The sequence below is a fragment of the Notechis scutatus genome, chromosome Z (assembly GCF_049901735.1).
Source record: "Notechis scutatus isolate UNSWTSFEM ecotype Mainland chromosome Z, rNotScu1.2, whole genome shotgun sequence".
Taxonomy (NCBI): domain Eukaryota; kingdom Metazoa; phylum Chordata; class Lepidosauria; order Squamata; family Elapidae; genus Notechis; species Notechis scutatus.
Genome location: NC_142025.1, coordinates 19,509,419 through 19,533,531, shown reverse-complemented (window position 1 = coordinate 19,533,531; position 24,113 = coordinate 19,509,419). Strand labels below are relative to the sequence as shown.

The 24,113-nt window shown below is 39.7% G+C and overlaps 1 protein-coding gene across 9 annotated transcripts in view; it reads right to left on the bottom strand.

Moving 5' to 3' along the window:
* Positions 1-11,311: 11,311 nt before the first annotated feature.
* Positions 11,312-24,113, bottom strand: part of MAP3K8 (mitogen-activated protein kinase kinase kinase 8) — a 32,756-nt gene continuing 19,954 nt past the window's right edge. For all 9 annotated transcript variants that reach the window (XM_026672179.2, XM_087946203.1, XM_087946199.1 and 6 more), the window contains 4 exons: positions 20,111-20,217; positions 18,126-18,278; positions 14,263-14,509; positions 11,312-12,743 (listed from right to left, as the gene is read on the bottom strand). In XM_026672179.2, coding sequence (XP_026527964.1) covers positions 12,613-12,743; positions 14,263-14,509; positions 18,126-18,278; positions 20,111-20,217 — 638 coding nt within the window. In that variant the 3' untranslated portion in view covers positions 11,312-12,612. The remainder of the gene's footprint in view (positions 12,744-14,262; positions 14,510-18,125; positions 18,279-20,110; positions 20,218-24,113) is intronic.

The window sequence follows — 24,113 nt, the reverse complement described above, 5'->3', positions numbered from 1 at the left end:
GGGGCTGAGCTATGAGTTCCTGAAATCCTTCATTAGGCTTGTTGAATCAGCTTCCAATAAACCAGGTTGTGGAGTTATAGTGCATCATTCTTGGCTAAAGTCATGAGACTCCAGTATCCTCAATTCATAAGGAATTAGATTGTGATTATTTTATGAAAGAGTAGTGTGTCTACAGAAGAAATATCTCCCTATCCCAGAGAATTTATTCCCATGACAAGGACCAAAAAAAGTAACACAGCTCTTGTACAAGTATATAGGTTCCTTTGTTAAGACAGAGGAGCTCAATTAGTCAAGGTGGCCGCAGCTTAAGAAACACACTTAACTAGTCTAGTATAGACTAGCATGATAGTCTATGTCTTGTCCCAGGTAGAGAGAGTTCGTTCCACTATTTCCAAATTCTCATCTCATCTTTTGAGTCATGTTTGGAAAGATGGAAGAGAAACTGTGGTCTGGCTGCACACTAAAGTAACTACAGGTCAACTTCAACATGTGCAGATGCCACTGAAGATTTACTGGCCATGTGTTCAGCAACATTGCCACACTTCCTTTACATACTCAGCTAGCCATGCCGCTCCAAGGCTGAAGGCTGTTTGCTCAACTGTCTCCTGGGTGATACAAAAACAAACTAGCTCAGGATCTTCTCAAGCTCAAGAGCCATATTCTGCAATAATTATAAGGAAAAGCATTTCAGATTGTTGCATTTTAAGGATTTGGTTGGAGAATCCTGTCTGCCAGCCAAAGGAAATTTGTAAAGGTGGATCGATGCATAGTCTGAATTTGGGAAAATCTATGAGAATAAAGGTAGTCCTTGATTTACAATCATAACCGAACCGGCCTGTTATGGTCATAAATTGTGACTGTCATGAAGTGGGTCATTACATGATCAAACCTTATTTTACAATCTTTTTTGTGGCAGTTGTTTAGAGAATGTGGCAGTCATAAAGCAAATGTGGAAGTAGTTAAGCAAACCCACTGGGTGGTGGTGGGAGGGTTGGAAACCAGAAGCAAAGGCAGGTTTCCAGAGGAAAAATGTCATAAATTCCAGCCACATGACTGTAATAGCTGTAAATGTGGGCTGGTTGCCAAGTGCCCAAAATGTGGTCATGTAACGGGAAGGGGGAGGCATTGATAGGAGTGCAGACATTGTAACTTCCAAACTGAGTTCTAAGTAGCTTTTGGGAAGTCCACTGTAATCTTTAATAGTTGCTAAAAATGACCAGTCAAGGACTATCTGTAAGATTAAAAAAATAGGAAAATAAACAAAATAAACACAATACTCTGAAGGACATTTTACAACAGTCACAAAATTAGCAATTAGAATCAGACTACATTCTGTCTTTTTAAGTTCAAACATTCTCAAAGATCCATCTCATCCTGGGTGCCCCTTTTTTTTTAACCATTACCATCTGGCAGACGGTACAGGATAATAAAAACAAGGACAAATAGGCTGAAAAACAGCTTTTATCCCAGGGTAGTAACTCTATTGAATTCTACTGTATAGTGCAAAATTAATGCAATATCAGGGTTTTTCAATTCAATGTATAGAATGTGAAGGATGTGTGTTTGTGTTTATTTTCATAGCCATTATGTACACCCAAAGATGGTATTTAATTTTGTTGTACCAGGTGCAATGACAATAAAGTAAACTAAATTAAACTTAGGTGTCCATGATTTCCAGATTTTCCACTTTGCATTCCTTACACAAATTTCTATTCACATTTATGATATCAGAGGTATGAATGCATATCCACTTGTTTTCTTTTATTCCCAAAATGATGTTGGTAAAAAGAGGAATGGGATGAGAGGAATATAACATGGCAAGGAACACAGGTTTTTCCCTTAACTAAGGATGTATCTCGTGGAAGAAGGGGAGTTTCATCAGAAAACAATATGATCAATTCCTTCCTCCTTTAATAGAGGCTGTGGTCAAATTCACAGAGGTTTGTAGCAAAAAGAAAAGTAAAATTTGGAAATCTCTAATGTGACAGTCACAGCGATATACATTTTAATCTCGGGATGAAAAAAACACTAGAAGTGATGATGAGAAATAAATCTTGTGACACTGAACCAGCCTTCCGCAATCTGAAATAATCTAGATCAGGGCTGTCAAACTCCTGGCCCATGGGCCAGATGTGTCACATGCTGGCCATGTCCACACCCGGTTTAGCAAAGGAGAAAAAAGTCCTGATACATCACATGACATCGCCATGATGACATGAGTTTGACGCTCCAATCTACATTTTTAGGTTACAACTCCCAGTGCCAAGAGCCAGGGATCTTGGAAAAGGAAGTTCAGAATTCTTGGAGATCACCAAACCTAAGAGAAAGGTGTCCGTAAAACTGCAATATTTCTCTCATGAGCAAGATAAGAAAACAGACAGCATATGGTGGGATTAGCTTTAACCCAGAATCTCAAATTATGGATCATTGTGACCCAACAATTATGGCCCATTGGTAATTGCTAGTTGCTAACTAGAATCAAACATTTGGCCAATATACTAGTTGCCAAAAAAAATTGACCAAATTCAAAACTATTAGAAGAAATAGAATACGGAACATACCGGTACTTGCTTATATTTTCAGACACATTAATGACAGCTATCAACACAAGGGAAGAGAAAGGAAGTGTTCCCAACTGTGAAATATAAATCGATAAACAAATTTTTAAAAAACAGGGAGTTTCACTATTGTGAAGTACATATTTCGTATCCTATAATGTATATTAGAGACAATTGGATATATATTAAAGGATAGTGGTGGCATTCAATATATTTCTGAATCCTTGCTTGCTTTGTATGTATCAATAGAAAAATATTTGTCAGGATTAAATTATTTTGGTTCTCTGACCTTGGTTGTTTTCTTGCAGACACTTAATTACCAACTAAGTAATATCATTGGTGTACAGAGTGGAATAGGCTCTCTGTTTATATACTAGTGGCTTGTTGATGGGAGTTCCTGGATTGGATTGTTGTTTACTGTTTGTTTGTCTGAGTTGGTAGTTCATTCATTGGGATATTGTTTACTGTTTTATTATTGGCCTAATCTTGGAGTTAATCTCTGCTTCTGTGGGTGTTGATTGCTGGTGAGAAGAGAAGTTAGCTCTGTGTTTATATACTAGTGGCTTGTTGATGAGAGTTCTTTGATTGGGCTGCCTTTTGTTTCCTTTTTAACTTTTTGATTGTCTCTTTTGAATGATTTGTATTTCTATGTGCCTGTTTGATTCGTCTGAATATCAGGCTTCCAGGAATTCTGTAGCATTTTTCAACTTAGCTTGGTCTAGGATGCTCACAGTTTCCCAGTTGATTTTATATTGAGGTTAAAGTCAGTTACATAGCCAACTTGCCAGGGCCAACTCATCATATGCCATGGCCAACTCACTGCTGGACAACTCACCATAGCCAACTTGGGACAACTTGCCACAGGACAAGTGTTACACTAATATTAAAGAAATAGTGGAAAGAGGGACAAAATTAAATGTGAATGATTAAAAATTAAAATAATTTTAAATAATTAAATTGTTGAATTATCTCACAGTGAGTTATCCTATGGCGAATTGGCCATGTTGAGTTGTCCCGCAGTGAGTTGGACGGTGAGTTGGCTGCAATGAATTGGCCGTGGTGAGTTGGCTGTGATGAGTTGGCTGAGGCAAATTGTCCCATTCCGCACTTCAAGAAATACTGCCATCTAAACTGGAGCACTGCTGATTTACAGTTAGGGTACTTTTTTGAAAGTTGCATAAAAAGTATACATGTGGCTCCCAAGTTTGTTTTATTATCCAGGGAGATCTATTGTAATTAAAACAATCTAATACTCTCTACTTTAAATGTTAACTAAGTAATTTGTCACATGTTTCATAGACTGCAGCTCATTTCATCAATATCTAGTCATTCAATTAGAGATATATACTTGTCTCTCAGGATAGTCCATGGATCTGGGGATGTAGTCAACTACATTTGTTAATCTTCATCATGCCACAGGATTCTTGGCTCTTTGTATGTGGGAGGAAATTAACAAGCCACTCTTGGAATGTCCTACACATAGAGAGTAGGCCAAACATATACAGTACAGAGAGAGAGTAGGCTATCCATCCATCCATCTATCTATCCATCCATCCATCCATCCATCCATCTTTCTACACTATCTATCTATCTATCTATCTATCTATCTATCTATCTATCTATCTATCTATCTATCTATCTATCTATCTATCTATCTATCTATCTATCTATCTATCTATCTATCTATCTATCTATCTATCTATCTATCTATCATCACTGCCTGTCTGCCTGCCTGCCTGCCTGCCTGCCTGCCTGCCTGCCTGCCTGCCTGCCTGCCTGCCTGCCTGCCTGCCTACCTACCTACCTACCTACCTACCTATCTATCTATCTATCTATCTATCTATCTATCTATCTATCTATCTATCTATCTATCTATCTATCTATCTATCTATCTACCCATACATACATCTAAAGTGTCTGCCTTCCTGCCTACCTGCCTCCTTATCTACCTACCTGTTTAAATATCTATCTCTATCTCTATCTCTATTTCTCTATCTATCTATCTGTCTGTCTGTCTGTCTATCTATCTCTATCATCTATCTATCCATCTATCTATTTCTCTCTCTCTCTCTCTATCTATCTATCTACCCACCCACCCACACATACATACATCTACAGTCTGCTTGCCTGCCTGCCTGCCTCCCTCCCTACCTGATAGATAGATAGATAGATAGATCTATCTATCTATCTATCTATCTACCCATACATACATCTACAGTGTCTGCCTGCCTGCCTGCCTGCCTGCCTGCCTGCCTGCCTGCCTACCTACCTACCTACCTATCTATCTATCTATCTATCTATCTATCTATCTATCTATCTATCTATCTATCTATCTATCATCTATCTATCTATCTATCTATCCATACATACATCTACAGTGTCTGGCTGCCGGCCTGCCTGCCGGCCTGCCTGCCTGCCTGCCTGCCTGCCTGCCTGCCTGCCTGCCTGCCTGCCTGCCTGCCTGCCTGCCTGCCTGCCTATCTATCTATCTATCTATCTATCTATCTATCTATCTATCTATCTATCTATCTATCTATCTATCTATCTATCTATCTATCTATCTATCTAAGGTACTCGGCTTTACTCAGGGGTGTGATGCAAATATTTTTACTTCCAGTTCTATAGGCATGGCTAGGTGGGAGTGGCTAGGTAGGTGTGGCTACATGACTGGATGGGCGTGGCTTCTTCTTTTTTCCAGCACACCTCCGCGCTCCATTTTTTTGGCCTTTTGGGCCTCAGGGTAGCCTCCCAGGAGGCTGATTTTGCTCCCAGGAGGCTTCCCTGAGATCCAGGAGGCAAAAAATGGTGTGCAGGGGGCCCATGTAGAACCCTGCCTTGCACGCCCATTTTTGCCTCCTGGGCCTCAGGAAAGCCTCCTGGGCGAAGCAGTAAGACAGCAAGGGGGATCCCAGCACAGCTGATCTTTGGAATAGCTGATCATCAGGAGAAAGGAAAAAAAGAAATACTGCAAGGAGCGACTGAGTGGGGTGCGGTGGGGCAGGTGGGGGAGAATTTAGTCAACGATGTCGCACATGATGTCACACATGCACGGTAAGGACAGACTGGGTGTGGAGGGGAGAGGCAGGTGTAGAGGGGCGGCACCAGCCTGGTGCACAATTTGCCAGTTCTCCGAATGGTGCAGAATTGTAACAACCGGTTTACCAAACCGGTCCGAACTGGTAGAATCCCACTCCTGGCTTTACTGTTATATTATCCCAATTAAGAGGGAAGAAAAGGCACAGAGACGTTGAGAGCTAGCTAAATATTTTAAAAAAGCTTTTCCTACTCTAGGAATTTCAACCAATTGAGAATATTAGAAGTTATATATCGTGACTCATTAGGAGAGTATCTCATGATAGAAGAGGCTTCAGACCTACCACTTGCACCTGCCCTTGCTTATTTGTGTATAACAAATCAAATATTACAAAAATACAGCCAAGTCACAGCACATGGCTATCCTAGCAGATACACTTACTACACTTTGGAAAACTGTAACATAGAGGAGTTCATAAAAAATGTACTCTACAGTACAGCTTTTATCAATTGCTTGGTTTCATAATGCATCTTCTATATTTAGCCTTGATTTTATCACGGTCTAACTGACATTTACTTAAGAAAGAGCAAAAAAATATCTTAGGTGATTGATTGATCTGTCTACCCAGTATTTTTTTTTTATTCTGATTTGCACCTTCAAAGAACCAGAAGTCTTTACTGGGTGTTTTCTGGATCAGGTCAAAGGCTCATCTAATAAGACACTTTGCATCAAATAACAGATAATTGAATATATTAAGAAAGCTTTCAAGAGAATGATAATTTTCTTCTACTGATGCTCTTCACTAGCTTGATTTTATATTCAGGCAAGTACCATACAGCTATCGAAACTAGTAACTACTAATGGTCTCTAGTTCTTTTTTAAATCCACTAAATTGGCGACATCAAGTTTGATGGCAGTAAAATATATAATTTAACCATGCATGCAAGTTCCATGCTCTCTTTCCTTTTGATGAGAAGTATTGTATTTCCATTTAAATGATAGTAATTATTCCTACATTTCTATTTGTATAAAACCAAACTGTATATTCATAATGGGTACATAATAGCTCCTCCATCTTATTCCAGCTGTCCTTTGCCACAAAAATGCTGGAATCCAATTTGAAGTGGGTAATATGGACATTGTAGAAATTCACACCAGAACCACACCACGTCACTCTAAATTGTGACTTGAGTGCCATGTTTCTTTAAGGATAAGAGTGATGGGTTTAAGCACATTTTCAAAAAATGTGAATGAAAAATGTAATATCTACTACGACCACAAACATCTACTCTAATATCAATTTCATCACATAAGTAACATTTTCAGATCATTCTATATTTGCTAATTAACATATAATAAACCTATGGATGGAAAAAAAAATGCAGAAAGCAATTTGACAGGCCTCAATGCTTGGTAGACCAGATTTAAGAAAAATACCAACCTTGTTTGCAACATACTAATGTAATTTACAATTACCTTTGTTCATAAACAGTATTCATGATCATGCATGCCACCCACAGTTTCTAGGAGTTAGGCAGTCTATAAATTTAATTTAGAACCAAGCACGTGAATAAAAACCAAGGCCACACTTAGTATTTCTTGCTTTATTATTTCATAAACTTCTTCCATCTCATATCCCGAGTGGGAATTTTCCAGATGCATTTAAACCCATGATGGTGAACGAATAGCATGCGTGCAGGAAGTGGCTCACAGAACCATCTCTCCGGGCACTCCAGCCATCACCCGTTGCTCTTTTGTGTTCCAGGGCAAATGTGCACTGGCCAGCTAGTCTTCACGCACACATGGACTGCAGAAACCGGAAGACCAGGTGGTTGGCCCACATGCATGCGCCAGGGAGCTGCTCTTCTGATTTCCGGTGCTCCTCCGCGCATGTGTGCTCCCGTTTCGGCACTTAGTGCCAAAAAGAGTTGCCAACACTGGCTGAGATTGTAAATCCCAGGATATCTTAAAATTCACTAGCTAGAATGATGCGTCTCTGGATCTCTGGGGCCATAACTTTTTAATGCCCAAGTAATACGAAAAACCCATGCCAAATGTAAATGGCCTTATTTCAGTTACTCTCGTGATTATTACAACATCATTATTTGTTTTGTTTTATTGGTGAATGGTGTTTGTTTTTTGATATGGTAATAGTCTACTTCCTGTAATGTTAGTCTTCTTCACATATTATAATTTCATTTCATATATAATCCTTGTAACCAGTTAGATCCTGTACCGTGTCGTATGACCATTTACAGCCTCTAACACTAGAGACTCTAAGTAATTGCTAATTCCATAAGCCAGTTTATCCACCTTCACGTATCGTATGAGTTATAAATATGTAATGGATAGCCAAAGATTCTAAGGCTATATTTTTTATCTCCCTCCCACAACTCTTTTAATTATATTTCCCCAAAACTGATAGTATGATTTCTTGCCATTTTCACATAGGAAAATATGAAACATAACGTCCAATTTTAATTTATGTACATTATCTCAAGAAAGAATAAATGGGATTTTCAAGTGCTGCTATGAATTTAGAGTACAGGTATTCCTCGACGTATGACCACAAGCCCAAAATTGCTGTCACTAAGCGAGACAGCTATTAAGTGAGTTTTGCCACATTTTACGACCTTTCTTGCCACAGTTAAATGAATCCCTGCAGTTGTTAAGTTAGCCACGTGGTTGCTCAGTGCATCTGTCTTCCCCGTTGATTCTGATTGTCAGAAGGTCGCAAAAGGTGGATCATATGACCCCAGGACACTGCAACCATCATGAGTCGGTTGTGAAGCATCTGAATTTTGATCACATGACTATGGGATGCTGCAACTATCTTAATGAGAAAAACTAAGTCTAAAAAAAAAAAAGTCATTTTTCTGATGATGTTATAACTTCAAACAATCACTAAATGAACTGTTGCAAGTGAAGGACTACATGTATTAGCAGCTGTAGCAGCAATGAAATATTAAGCATTACCTATTTATTTTTATTATAGAATTTCATTTTTCAGGTAGCTGAAGCCATGTCTTAGAGAGGTCAAGAATTCATGATAACCATGGGCTTCTCCCAAGTCGTTTTGCCTTTGACACATGCAGTTGTGATATCTGCATGTGGGTCGTAACCACCATCTCCCATATGTTGCAGTCATTCACTTCTTCCCCACGTGATCCATTTAGATGATTTGCTCCAAACACTTTATGGATCCATCTAGTTTTCAGCAAGCGTTTTGAGATTTCTCTGACAATCTTGTAGATGATTCAGTTGAGGGTCTTGTCATTGCTTGTATGAAGCATAATTCAGGTCCTTGGTAAAACTACTCCCAAGTAATGTTTCTTTTCCAGCTGATTCTAGATGGTTCCTTGATTTTCTGAAGACCTTCAGAAAATGAAGCTATAGAAGCAATGCCTGCAATGCAGGTTGAAAATGACTGAATTTGACACAGCATATGTGCATGTTCAAATTCAGGCCTACTCTATAATGATAAGGGTAGCAAAGACTCTTTCAGTATTTCTTCCACCTTATTGTGGCCAATTCCCTTTTGAGTAGGGATTTATTTGTTTATTTGTATATAAATTTTATTTGCTGCCCATCTCATATTTGACTCTGGGTAGCTTACAACATAAAAAAAACACTGAAAAACGTTAAAATCATTAAAAACACAGTAAGTAAAGACATTAACAGATAAACAAGGAGGCAAAGTGGCAAAGAAGGGATCTGGACACACAGGAGGTGGGGAGGTGGGATTAGATTTTAATCAATCAACCACGTCCAGTATGAAGCGGGAACCATAGCAGAGAAGTCTCTTCTCTTGGATCCCACCAGTCAAAACTCCTTGGCTGAGAATCTACAGTATACCCCTCTGCCAGAATCAATGGGGCAGGCCAGTCTCATCAGTATGAGATGGTTCCTCAAGGGTTACTCTATTGTCTTTACCACTGTGACCATTTTGCCTGACACTTTGACTGGTAAAGTTATTCAAATTTACTCTGATCTGCACTTCACTTGAATGGAACCTTGTAGAGCAGGGGTCCCCAACCACCGGTCCACAGACCGGTACCGGTCCGTGGAACAAGTCCTACCAGACCGCTGGTTTGCTGGGCGCCGCCATCTTGTTTTGATGAAAAAGTGCTTCCGGTGAGCTTTTCCGGGTAGAAAGCTCACCGGAAGCACTTTTTCATCAAAACAAGATGGCGGCGCCCAGCTGATGCCGGTACTGGGCCGCGCCATAAAAAAGGTTGGGGATACCGGGCGCGGCATAAAAAAGGTTGGGGATCACTGTTGTAGAGGGATTCTCTTGCCAATTTATCTGGATTTCCTTTTGACTTGTTACTTGCAAAGAAGTGGATAAGACTTGGTAGATTGTCTTTGATCTTGTATCCTTGCCCTGAATTTCAGACAGATCTCTCTCACTCCCCCCTCTCTTTCTCCCCTTCCATTTCCCTCTCTCTCCCTTCCTCTTTCTTTCTCCCTCTCCCCCTCTCCCTCCTCCCTCTCCTTCTCCATCTCCCTCTCTCTTTCTGTGGTTGGGTGTATATGGAACTCACCATGGACAACTCACCATGGACAACTCACCATGGACAACGTGTTGTGGGACAATTTAATATTATACAATTTAATAATTCAATTTATTTAAAGTAATTAAAATTATTTTAATTTTTGTCATTCATATTTCTTTTTGTTCCTCCCCTGGCATCTTTTAATGATTCTATTCCATCATTTCTTTGATGTTAGTGTAATTCTTGTCCTGCAACGCATTGTCGTGTGGCGAGTTGGCCACAGAGAGTTGGTTGTGCTGAGTTGGCTGCGGCAAGTTGTCCTAGACTTGTGTGTCCTCCTTGACTTGCTAGTGGAGGCTGTAGACAATATCGGCTTGTGGTCTTACTTGAGAGGGGAGAACTGGACTAACACGGCTCCCATTCTCATGACCACCAACTAGACCAGTATTGGTGAACCTTTTTGGCACCGAGTGCCAAAACGGGAGCGCGCACACACACAGGAGTGCTGGAAACCAGAAAAGCAGCTCTCTGGCATGCGCATACATGCCAACCACCTGGTCTTCCGGTTTCTGGTGCACATATGCGTGCAAAGACCAGCTGGCCAGCACGCATGTGTGCCAGAACCCAGAAGAGCAACGAGTAACACTGGCATGCCTGGAGAGATGGCTCTGCATGTCATTTCCGGTTCACCATCACAGAACTAGATTAATATTGTGGTGGGAAAAACAGGAGGGTATTCTCATTTGGAGCAAATTAGGTGGTTCAAAGCCAAAAGCATTATTTTCCTGTAGCGGTCCACTTCTCTCCAATATATTAGCCTTCCTGAAGAACAGAGCTTTTTAAGACTTTTGTAACCAGACACTATGTTATTGTTTTATGTATTGTTTTAATGTATTTATATTTTTCTTTGATTACTGTGCTTTATTATTGTGAACTGCCAAGAGTCATATAATTGCAGTGAGATGTAAATTGGATGGTAGATAGAGAGAGAGAGACAGAGACAGACAGACAGACAGACAGACACCCTTCTTGTCACAAGAAGCTTCCCCGTGACTCTCCAGAAAGCCCAGAAATTAAGTAGCAGCGCTTGACCTCTGAAAATTTCCCCTCCCATCAGCTTTGAAATAAACATGTTTAACAACAAGAGAAATGGGACAAAACAAACTCATAACTTCATATCACTTTCATCCAAAACAAACTCATAACTTCATATCACTGTTAAATACATTTAACAGAAATTTATTTTTTTTACAATAACTGATTCAGGAATTAGAACTTCAAGAAATTGATACAAACACATTTTGCATACGAAGACATTTAAATATAAAATCTAAACCATAATGTTGTTAATCACTCTATTTATAACATACATAGTATGCCTCTTTTTTAAAAAAATAGCTTAATAAACCATTAAACTGTTTTATAAAAGTTAATATATTCATCCCATAGGATGTACAAAGCTTTGTTCTTGAACTAGTTTTACTATCATTCAAAACATTTGTTTTAAATGCACTCAAATCTTCAAAAAAAAAAGGAGGTATTCTTTCCATAGGAACATAAAATAATCGTAACACCTAACTACATGTCTATTTTTAACACATAGTTCTTAAATTAAATTAAGCTCACCTTCATGAGTCATTTATACAATATGTTAACATTCAAACAGCCTATGATTGCAGTTACTAAGTCTTTGTGTAATTTACATTCACATGACAGAGTTTATCTCAAGATCTGGCACAGTTCCCATTCATGTCAAAGAACTATTGTGTTGGAAAATATTTTCAGCCAGCGTGGGGAGCAGGCGTTTTGACAATCCCTGTCTAGCAGCTTGATAATTAAAAACTTAAACAGAAGATGCAACTAAAGTCACAATTGGGGTTTCCTTCCCTCAAAACCAGTAGATATACATGAATTAAATTATAGATATTCATTAGGAAACTAGGTGACTCTGAATTCAGTAATGTTTTCTTGGAAATGTTCTTAGCTTATGTACAGAATTCCTAAATTTGCCACACCCTCAGTTTGAAACAAAGGAGATCAATTGCAACAGCACTGAGAGTTAGGAAGTATGATAAAAAATAATAATATGAAGCCCCAAAATATTATTTTGAAAGAAGGTGCTTATCTCCCTTGATAATCAAAACAAACTAAACTAGTGGTGGAGCATAAATATGCTCTTTTGCTCCAATATTACTTCATTCACTTAGTAAGATTACGTGAAAATACGGATTGAACTACAGGTAACAAAAGGCAGGTTGGTTGGTTGGTTTTTAGGTAAGCCAAGTAATAGAAACCAAGCAAAGGACTCACTGTCAGTATAACTGTCTTTTTAAAAAATCAGTTACATACATGTGTGTGTGTGTGTGTGTGATTAAAAGTAGCAATGGAATCATCCAGTACATTCATTAAAAGATTGTTAGAGTTCAAGGAATCCAAGCGCAGCTCTTATGCTTCTCTCTCTTTCTCCCATCCCTCTCTCTATAGATAACTACTCCTTTCAGTTCCACATAAGAGACCACCAAATCTAGTCATAATCTAGTGTTGTTGGTCCACGGACAATATTAAAGTAGCCAGCTAATGCTCCAAGGTTTATATATAATGAGCGTTGTCTCCTCAGCAAATCCAATTCCTCAGTAATCCCAAGACATGAAGAATCTAACAAGAAAAAAATTAAAGGAAAAGGTATATTATACACTAGAAAAGTAGTTTCAGAACAATTAACAATTAATTAAGACGGGTTTCTCCATCTCTGGAGACTGGTCAATTACTGTTTTAGGATGCATTAATTGGTTTTCCTTCACACTGCAAAGGGTTAAACTAATTTTGTAGTCCCTTCCAACTCCACGGTTCTGTAATTCTATGGTTTATTAATTCCCCTCCTTCCTCTATAAATAAGTAGAGGAACTGTATACATAATAACGGCACCCAATTAAGATAACTTGAAAGGGGAAGATAAAGTTACGAGCAGTTTTATTCTTCTTAGCTAAATATTAGCATCAATTAAATAGATGTTTGTTCCTTTAGCAAGCCTCAAAGTATTCTTCATTAAATCCCTCCTTGGCATCAATTAAATGTACAATGAGTTTGAGAAAGTTCATTTTGTAACCCAATTAGGGATGAGCGCATTTCTAATAAAGTTTTATATCAAATAGGAAATAGAACTTTATGTGAGCTGATGCAGATTTGTCTTCTCTGTTAGAACAGGAATTGTTCCACAAATGAATACAGGGAAATCAAGAATGAAGTCCACTATTATTAAATAAAAATCATAGTGACTTTATATTGGCTAGGAGAAAAGAACCTGGTGACCTATGAAATTTGACTGCACTGCTAAAAGGCTGGGAATAAAATTATTGATAAAAATAATGAAGTTCTAGGAAAATGAAGAAGACAGATACAGCAAACCAACTGCACTCAAGTATGTCTTCTATTGTGATTCCCCCCTCTTATAGCCTTTTTAAGAAAATAATCTAATATTCCAGATTCTGCAGAACATTATAAATAGTCAGTCCTTGGGTTTCAAATGGCAATCCAGATTTTAGGACTGCAAGTATGTGACTGCAGGAATACTGCAAATGGCCAGAATTCTGAAAAGCCAATGTAAGTTCCCACCATTCAGTCCTGTGGCAAGTTTGAATGATTGCTGAATGGATGACTGTAACCTGAGGACCAACTAGATTGCACAATTTCGGAAGCTCCAAAATACATGTTGAGTTTCCTAAATGCCAATGTGAACTTGTCACGGAACTGATTTTGCAGAAATTACACACTTCATCTAAAGCCCTTTCAACTGAGAAGGATTCTGCCTTGCCCTTAAATATTGGTTTGGCTGGCTCTCAGACTTTTATGAGCGATGATGGCACAGTGGTTAGAGTGCAGTTCAGGCTACTTCTGCTGATTGCCAGCTGCCTGAAATTTGGCAGTTCAAATCTCACCAGGCTCAACCTTCCATCCTTCCGAGATGGGTAAAATGAGGACCCAGATTGTTGAGGACAATATACTGACTCTGTAAACCATTTAGAGGGGTCTGTAAAGCACTGTGAAGTGGTACATAAGTCCAAGCTATAGCTATAAGTCCATAGCTATTGCTATGAAGACGCTTGGGAAGTGCGTTGGTCTTTGCCATAAAGGCCAAAGTTATGTGGAAGTAGCTGAAGATAAGAGCAGACCGTACCTGAAATATTCTCAGAGAGTTCCAACTCATTCTTTTCCAGCAACCTCTTTCGTGCAAAAAGTGCTGAATCCAAACTCTGACAACGGGGCTGTTCCTCTCGTGATGGGTGCAAGGCTTCATGTTTGAGCAATTCTGTAGCCGAAAGTCTCTGGTTGGGATTCCTTTCAAGAGCTGCTTCCAATAACTGTCTCATATTAGCACTGCAATCCTCAGCAATGTCCTCAAGTGGCGGAGCTTGCTTATGGATCTACCAAAATAAATGTTTAAGAAAGGAAGGTTGTAACTTGACGCTTAAGAAGAGGCAGAGAAAAATTTCCCACCGTTGCACGAATATATGCATGTTGTAAAGTTACCGCTCTAGGAATTCCCTCTCCCTGATTCACAGGTTGGAAAATTGCCATTCTACTCCTGAGATAAAAAGCCAGAGGAATCCTGGAAGCAGAGCCAGTTTCACACTGAAACTTGCCCCTAAAACAGGTTCAAATTCAATCTAATGTCTACAATCCTAACTCAGAATATCCAAGGCAAGCAAAGACAAATGCACAGCATTTGAAAATTCTAATTTGGGGAGCAAAAGGGAATGAAGATGGATATGCTATAAATTAGAAACAGATCTTTTGGCTTAGGCTGGTATTGTCACTCCTGTAACAAAACACAACCTCCAAAGGCATAATTTGCCAGTTTTGCACCTGGAAATAGTTAAATTGGTTTCAAAGTGGGGCGGGGTTTTTATGTATGAAAAAAATCTATATAGGAATATTGAATATATTTTTAATGTTCTATTTCTGGTCCAATAAAGAAGAAATTATCCAGAAAAATACTGCCTAATTTTAATCAGTTGAGCTTTGGGCCAATTCAAAACAGTACTGACAAATTTTATAGCTCTGGCTGGTCAAATTTAGGTTATGTAAAGACAAGTAAACTGAATCACTCAGAGCTGCTTTGTTTAAATTTATTTTCCGCTTGCAAATTTTTCAGCTTGCAGTTTTTATCTCCCTCCAACTCAGATCAACAAAATATCTTCATTCTCCCAGTTGTTCCCATATCCACAATCTTGTGGCGATTTACTAAGTTTTACGTAACGGGAATGCAAAAGGCCTGAAAGGTAGCACAGCAGCATATCAGCTTACTTCATAGATTCATATCCACAATGTTTTGTTTTCACTATATTTCATAGTCAAACCTTATCCCAAATACCAAAAACCTCCCCTCTGACTTTAGTTTTCCGTGAATAAGAGTATTAACTCTGTACTGCTTGGTACATAATTATGGCACCACCATGTCAATAGTCTGGACTGCATACAGTAGAATAGCTATGCTTATCTCTAATACAATGGAAACTTGGGCATTCACAATCAACCAGTTGGGGAAGGTTCCACAAAGAAATTTAGATTGCATTGGTGTTACTGAGAGGCAACTGCTTAATCCTTTTTCCTGTGCTACTTGAGGCTAAGTTGTCTCTTCCCCTCTTGCTCAGGGTTGGACAAGCAGGTAATCACACATTTGGAAGGAATTTTGGAAGCCTTCAAGTTTCACTCCTTGCATATTTCAAGAAACCAAAAGCAACAATCCTTTCCACCACACCCAAACATACACATACACATATATATAAACACATCTCACAAAGAGAAGCATTCTTTAGATACTTATGGGAATAGAGGATGATAAGCACAAATATACTGCATGTAAAAGCACTAATTACAATCCTTGTTTGAAAAAACATGATGGGTACTTAAGATTCCAAGCCTCAGGCAAAGAATTCAATGAGAACCAACACCTTCCTTTTGTAGCAGTTTGTGTTTTTGTTCTGGTCCTTGCCAGATTCATTATGTGACCCAAATTGCAATGTTGTATTTCTGTAAAGTGAAACTTCTATATTAAATGCAGAAGGTTGTAGACTGAATTTCTGTCTGGTCCACTGAACAGGTTCAGGATGGCAAACTCCCTGGGCCAGGGATGCAAAATACAGAAAATGTAAGTATCCTGACCTGGTCTTCAAAACTTCACTTTTTTGTTTACAATTTCCAAAATGGCTACTCATATGTGCATCATTTAGGCACCCAGCATCTAAGACTGGGTGCATATGTGGTACACAGAAACAAAAGCATGGCTTTTCCAATGTGTCCTTGTGGATTGAGGGAAGTGAGAATGGGAGATAAAAGTAGAACTTGACTTACAAGTGATTGAACCCAGAATTACATTTGTAAGTTGTTCCAGTTTTTAACCGGATCACCATGTGACTGCACCCAATTTCTTGTGGGAGTTATAACATGAATAGGATGGTTGTTAGGTAGATCCATTATTCCAAATAAGTATTTTTTGCTGGAAACCAAGTTTGCAGCAAAAAAGATGATTAATCACAATCACAGAACCATGGAATGTTGCGAATGGTCATACATGCAGGCTGATTGCTGAGCACCCAAAAAACTAGCATGTGAGTATAGGTGATGAGTAGCCCTCGGCAGATCCATTTTAACTTTGAACTGTTATTATTACTTACTATTTATTATTACCTTTATTGTCAGAGTACAACATGTGTACAATGAGTTTGGCTGAGCCTCCCTTTGTGCACCCCCACACACACACAACTCACAGTGAGGACAGAAGTCCCTAACCCAGTTCCAATCTTATTACACTATATGACCTTATTGCACAATGCGCTGGCCCTGTAAGACTGTCATACTATGTTGACATGAAGTTATTTTCCATTCAGAAGTCTGACAGCCCACGGGTAGAAACTGTTCTTCAGCCTGTTGGTGTGACTGGCTATGCTTCTATATCTCCTACCCAATGATAGGAGAGTGAAGAAGTGCTGACTGGGATGTGAGTCATCCCTGAGGATTTTCCTCACTCTTCTAAGGCAGCAAGCCCTGGCAATGTCATCTAGTGGTATCAGGTTACACTTGGCCAATAAAGTATTTTATTCAGTCCGGCAACAGTCCACGATGTCTTGTGCTGTGCTCACCACCCTCTGTAATGTCTTTCTATCCGCGGCTGTCAAGCCAGCATACCACACCGTAATGCAATATGTAAGGATGCTTTCTACTGTGGACCGGTAAAAGGAGGTCATCAGTCATTGTTCCACTTTATTCTTTTGCAAGACCCTAAGGAAATGGAGTCTCTGTTGGGCCTTTCTGGCCAACTGGGTTGTGTTGATTTTCCAGGTAAGATCTGTTGCTAAACAACCAGTCGAAAGTTGAGAATCACCTCTACCCCATGGCATCAACCTATCAGTTGCTTTATATTTTAATAATTGGTATATTATTTACATTAACTACAGTTACTATTTGATATACTTAAAATATTGATAATATGATGATTATTATGTATCATATGTTGCTGTCTAAGCCCATTCAGAAGTAATAAGCTTATAATAAACAACAAGCAATGTAGTTGCCAACTCATTTTGCCTCATTTTTTTATTTAGGATTAGGGTTAATGAATGCGAATCTAATGCTGGAAAAGAAAGTATATTCCCTACATATACCCTAGATTATCAACGAGTTCTACCATATTATGTTTTTCTTCCAGTTCTGCTGCTAAACACACCCCAAATGACACCAAGAGCAAATCAAAATAGTTCAATTTCTTAAAAAAAACTCATCACCTTTACAAAACCAAGAGGTTTTACCCAATTATCTAACCCAGTGTTTTTCAACCTCGCTAAGTTGATGGACTTCAGCTCCCAGAATTCCCCAGCCAAGAAGACTAACTAGGGAATTCTGAGAGTTGAAGTCAATGCATCTTAAAGTTGTCAAAGTTGAAAAACACTGTTCTAATCACTGCACTACTATAAAGATTACAGAAACAGGTTGTCAACTTGCAGCTGAACACCTATTGAACAAACGATTAAATAAACTTACTATGTAGAGATAGGAGGGATATGCTGCACGAGGATATCGACTGACCCATGGTGGGATGCCAGTTTGCATGTGGATGATGGTTGCTCCTAGACTGTAGATGTCAGCTTTTGTACTGTGGCCTCGGCAGAGAATCACTTCTGGACTCATGTAAATCTGCAAATAAAATAAAAAATAGAGTTTGGCTGTACTAAGAATTAGAATAGATTAAGAAACTAGAAATAGGGGGGGATATTTAAAGTGAATGTTAGAGGTTAAGATCAGATTTTGAAAAAGGATGTTATCAGGTACGCTGAAGAATAATGTCATTACTGTTAGAAGGATATAGCAAATATTGAATAATTGAAAAATGAAGGATTGTGTGCTGATACAAATATGTATAATAACATGAGAACTACATCAGTTGGATTAATGTAGTAATTTTTATTTGTATTAAAATGAATGACACCAAGACCCCACACTGTCCAATTATATTGATGTATATTAAAAAAAACTTCACTACAAAAAAAAAGAAAAGAAAGAAAATTAGCTTCTGTGACAACTTTACTCTAGAATCATCTTTAAAGCCAAGTAGCAGACAGGCAGGAATAGCTAACACCCAAGAAGATAGGCTCAAGATCCAGATGGCTCTTGACAGACTAGAACACTGGGCCGTATCTAACAAAATGAAATTCAATGTAGAGAAAAGTAAAACCCTATACTTAGGCAAGAAAAACCAAAAGTACACATATAGATTGGGTGAAACCAGGCTCAATAGCAGTAACTGGGAGTGTGATTTTGGAGTCTTAGTGGACAACCAGCTAAATATGAGCCAGCAGTGTGCAGCAGCAGCCAAAAAATCTAATGTAACCCTAAGTTGCATTAAAGATACAATCAAGATCAAGTGAGGTACTAAAACCACTCTATAAAGCCTTAGTAAGGCCACACCTAGAGTACTACATCCAGTTTTGGTCACCACATTATAAAAAAGATGTTGAGACTCTAGAAAAAGTACAGAGAAGAGCAACCAGGATGATTAGGGGACTGGAGACTAAAACATATGAAGAACGGTTACAGGAACTGGTCATGACTAGTCTAGTGAAGAGAAGGACCAGGGGAGACAAGATAGCAGTGTTCCAATATTTGAGGGGCTGCCACAGGGAGGAAGGACTTAAGCTATTTTCTAAAGCGCCTGTAGGCCAGACAAGGAATAATGGATGGAAACTGAACAAGGAGAGATTTAACCTGGAAATAAGGAGAAACCTCTGACAGTGAGAACAATCAACAATGGAACAGAAGTTGCCCTCAGAAGTTGTGGGAGCTTCATCACTTGAGACTTTCAAGATTGGACTGCCATTGTCAGAAATGGTGCAGGGTCTCCCGCTTGGGCGGGGGGTTGGACTAGATGGCCTATAAGGTCCCTTCCAATTCTGATTATCTGTTATCTGTTTGGCACAGAAGGTTTAAAAATAATTGCATTTTTCACTGATCTCATTTAAAAGCCATGCAAAACTTGAGCTTTTGCTCAAAGAAACAGGAAAATTATTGGTGCCAATTTTAACTGCCCATTTTGATGCAGTGGTGCATTGTGAACAACTAACGAAGAGCAAGAAATCATAATAGACCATCCCATTTAAGATATATCAAAGATTTATATTGATAATAATGACTATATTTATAGGAAGACTTGCTTCCGTTTGAACTTATCTAGATATAAAAAACTCTTCCGTAGTGTTTCCTGTTTCCCCTTACCATTAGAAAAAAAGGATTCCAGTGCAATTCTATCTCATGAGAATGTTTAGCCAATATCGATCTTGATAAATTCTAAATGACATGTCAAAGCTGTTTAACCACATTATGGTGGTGATTTTACTAATGAATAATAAATTGGACGAGGGGACAGCGAAGGAGAACTCCATGGCAGACATTCTTATTGTCCTGTGCTCCATCTCATTCTTCTGCAATTACTATGATACATATGGGGCTATCCTCTCATGGACAATCATTACCTCTGTTCCTCGAAGTTCTTTAGGATAATAAACATCTTCTGTCATTTGAACGCTTAGTCCAAAATCCACTAAAACAGCTTTGGTTGACATGAAAACAATGTTGCTTGCTAGAAATTAAAGGAACAAATGAGGATTAGGCTAAGGAACAAACGTCCATGTTTAGTTTAACACAGAAAATATCTTACAGGCAGGAATTAAAAGGAAAGTAATTTTTAAACAGGCACACACCAAGCAAAAATACACTTTGGACTTCTTCTACCAGTGATTCATAACTGCATGGAAAAAAGCCACTATAGCTGTTTTGCCCTACTTCCTGCACTTGAACAAGTCTATAGATGGATTATTTGACTCAGATGTTGAGCTGCGTATCCATATAGTATGAGCTTCAAGATACGTAAGAAGGGATAGAAGAGATATCTCTGCAGAGGTGAGCTTTTGACCCTGGTCTCACCTTCCCCTTATATCATCATCCCTTTGAGAATCTCATTATGGGTTTTCAAGAACAATAATTCCAAGTTAAGAAACTTCCTGGGCTTCCATACCCAAAGTATGAGATACTGTTCACAAACCCACTTTGGCGGACCGCCAGCTGCAATCTGGGTCACTGATAGGCACAATTCACACTCCATTCCAGACTTTGTGGAGATTGTGGTCCTAAAGCAAATTAAAATTCTGACTTCTGAAATATCTTTTTAGGTACTCATAGCATTTCACGTGGATAAAGTCATGACTCATTAGATGTTTTTGAAATTATCTAAGTTTTAAAGTAACCCCAGTGACAGCAATGACGGGAAAACTTTATATGTTGATGAGAAAAAGGGAGAAAGAGAAATATGATCACTCCCTTCCTCCTATTCTCTCTTCAACTAAACCTTGAGGAGATCAATTTAAACAGGAAATCCCAGTGGCAGGCAAGAAACTAAAGGCTGCATCCGATTGTTGGCGCAATATACTGACTCTGCAAACCTCTTAGAGGGCTGTCTAAGTGCTATTGCTATTAGATTTCTCCAACATCTGCATGTCAGGTAACATACGCCTTTGTAATCTAGAAAGTTGAATAGATGTTGCATTTACATTTCTGTGAATGTTAACATTCTGACACTCAGACAACTAAGGATCAACAGGAAGCTGGATCAACCAATCACACATGCAGGACCCACATCTCCATACAACATGTAACTGAGATTTAGGAGGTCTGCATGTTGGCGTGTCTGTAAACATTTGCAACTTACTCTTCCCCTCAACCCTTCGCTGCGTAGATATGCTTCAATGCCTATACCATTTTGGACAAGCTAAATCGTGCCTAACTCTCATGTATTTTAGCAGAGCTTTCCTTAGTCAAAAAGGAGAAGAAATTATTCAGTCATCAAAATCCTATCTTCCTCATTGTGAGTGGCGTACTTGGGTCTCTCTGGTTCAAATACCAGAATGAGTATTTAGCAATCCCTTCCTTGTTGTATAAAAATAAGTCCTGTCTTACTGCAAGATTATGAGATAACATCAGCAAAAGTGCATGAACATATTTTGTGTAGCCTGCAACTCAGACTTCTGATTCCCATTTGCTGAATAGCAGCATTTCACCGCTAACACACTCCTCCAGCCATCAGTCCTTCAGATCAGTGGTGGATGCTACCGGTTCAGACCGGTTTGGCCGAACCAGTAGTAAAAAAGCAGACAATCGGCTGAGAGGAGAGAAAAAAATCCTCCAATCAACTGAGAGGAAAAATAGAAGAAAAGCGCAGGATCGGCCCTCCCACTTGCCCCTGCGCTTTTCTCTCCTTTAGCCTCTCAGCTCATTGGGGCTGTAGGTCTCAGCTGCCGGCGTTAGGCAAAGCACACCCACCAAGCCATGTCCACCGAACTGGTGGTAAAACAATTTGAATCCCACCACTGCTTCAGATGTATTTAGGACTACAGTTGGACTGAAAAATCTAGAAGGTACTAAACTGGGGGAAACTGACTGGCCTAAAATATGCTTTTGGAATGAAGTAGACCTAAGATAACAAGGAGCAGAACTTTGTTCAGAAGGACGGTGAGTAATAGAACTTCCAGAGGTCTTCCCTCATGACTGAATTCAAGTGCTATTTACTCAGCCTTCGTTTGGTAGAAAACTCTATTGTTGTGCAATTTTCTACCCACATTGCCAAACTTTATCCTGCCTCTTCAGCAATGCATCTATTATAAGTCACTGCTACATGGTACTGTCCTAGTTTTGGATGGTAGAGTGTGATAATCAAGCCATTCAGTCAGTTCCTTCAGTTTTCCTGCCTACTTTGCTTGTCATCAGCCAGGAAATACAAAACTTTTGTCATTTGTGGAGTTACAACAAGAAAGCCTGACAGTTCCTTCCTGTGTCTTTCTCTTATGCCCAATTCTTTCCTAACTCAAGCTGAACAAAGTAAAATAAATAAATAAACAGAGTAGAGTCCCAAAGGAACTGTATTAGAAGCAGCTCCTTTGCTTAGGAATTTTCTTCCTTTCTTTGTGTAGCATGGAGTATGTGTAATGGAGAAGGCCGGCTGCAGGGCGCCGTGCCAATCATCTAAGCAGCTTGGCTGTGAGTGTCCCAGGGACTGACCGCCCTGCGTCATTTCCACAGGGATCTCAGTTGAGTCCAATTGGGGGCAAGGAAGGAGCAGGAGGGCCCAGTTAATTGGCAGCCCTGATCTTCATGGGCACCTGGGCAATTGGCCAGCTAGAAATGTCCTGGGACCACAGTGCTTGGTGCGGCAGGATTCAAGCTACAGAAAGTGGCATTCAGCTTATTGCTGGGCAAATGACCTGCCAGAAATTAGCGGGGAAGGGATGGCCCAGGGGGAGAGAGGAAATAAAAGGAAGAGGTGTGTGGCACAAAGGGGAAACAAAAGAAAAAAGAGATAGAAAAGAAAAGGAGATGGATAGAGAGAGGCAAGCAGAAAAACAGAAGCAAGCAGAGGCAAAGTAAACATATGGGAAGAGGGGAAATATGGGAAGAGGGGCTTACTGGCCCACCCTGCCATCCCACCACCACATGGTCTCTGCTTGATTGGGCTGCACAGGAGACGATAGAGGCAAAAGAGAGGGAGGGAGGGAGAAAGAGAAAAGCCATCAGGCAAGTGGCCAAACTAGTGACCAGTGGGGGCACCAGACACATAGGAGGAGAGCTGATTCAGACAAGTGGATGAGCTATTGACCAGACAGGGCGCCAGACATACCAAACAGCAGCAGAGGAGAATTGATCCAGATGAGTGGGTGAGCCAGATGCACCAGAAGACAGGGAAGGCAAGTTGATCCAGGCGAGTGGGCAAGCCAGTGATAAGAGAGGGGGCCAGATGCACTGGAGGACGATGGAGGTGAATGGAGCTAGGCGAGTGGAACTGTCTGGGGGAGCGACCAGAGTGGGCTGACGGCCAGGACGAGGGACAGAGCAAGAGACCTTGAGACTGAGAGCGGGGAAGACTTAATTGTCTTGGGAAAGGGACAGAGGGATCCCGACTCTAGTGGGATAGTGCTACATTTATATGGGCAACAACTGTCATTCCAGATTTTACCATGCTCTCTTCAAAAGGGAACGGGGAGAAGAATTATGCTACACTAAGTGTTCACCTTAATCCTGGCTGGACCATCAAGTGGAGTTGTGCAGATCTAAAAGAACCACAGTACAATGTTGTCCTGCAGAATGTTGAGGAGGGCACACAAGAGGAAACGGAACACGTCCCTATCGGTCTGAAGCAGTCCCATTCTGATCCCAGCCTCTACTCGTCACCTAACGTTGCCTTGGATATAATGGGTGGCAAAATGTAGAAGGTTTTGCACATTCAATGGCTGCTATTGGATACTCTTTTATCACCATTACAGTTAAGAACAATTTAAGTCCGCCTCATCCATGAGTTAGACGTGACAGGAAGGCAACGTCAGAGGAAAATGGCTGAAAAAACCAGACTGCCAGGGCATCTTTGTGTCTCACTCAGATGTAGGTGGAGAAAAACCTGGAGTCTTCATCTTTGAATATAGAAGGATAATA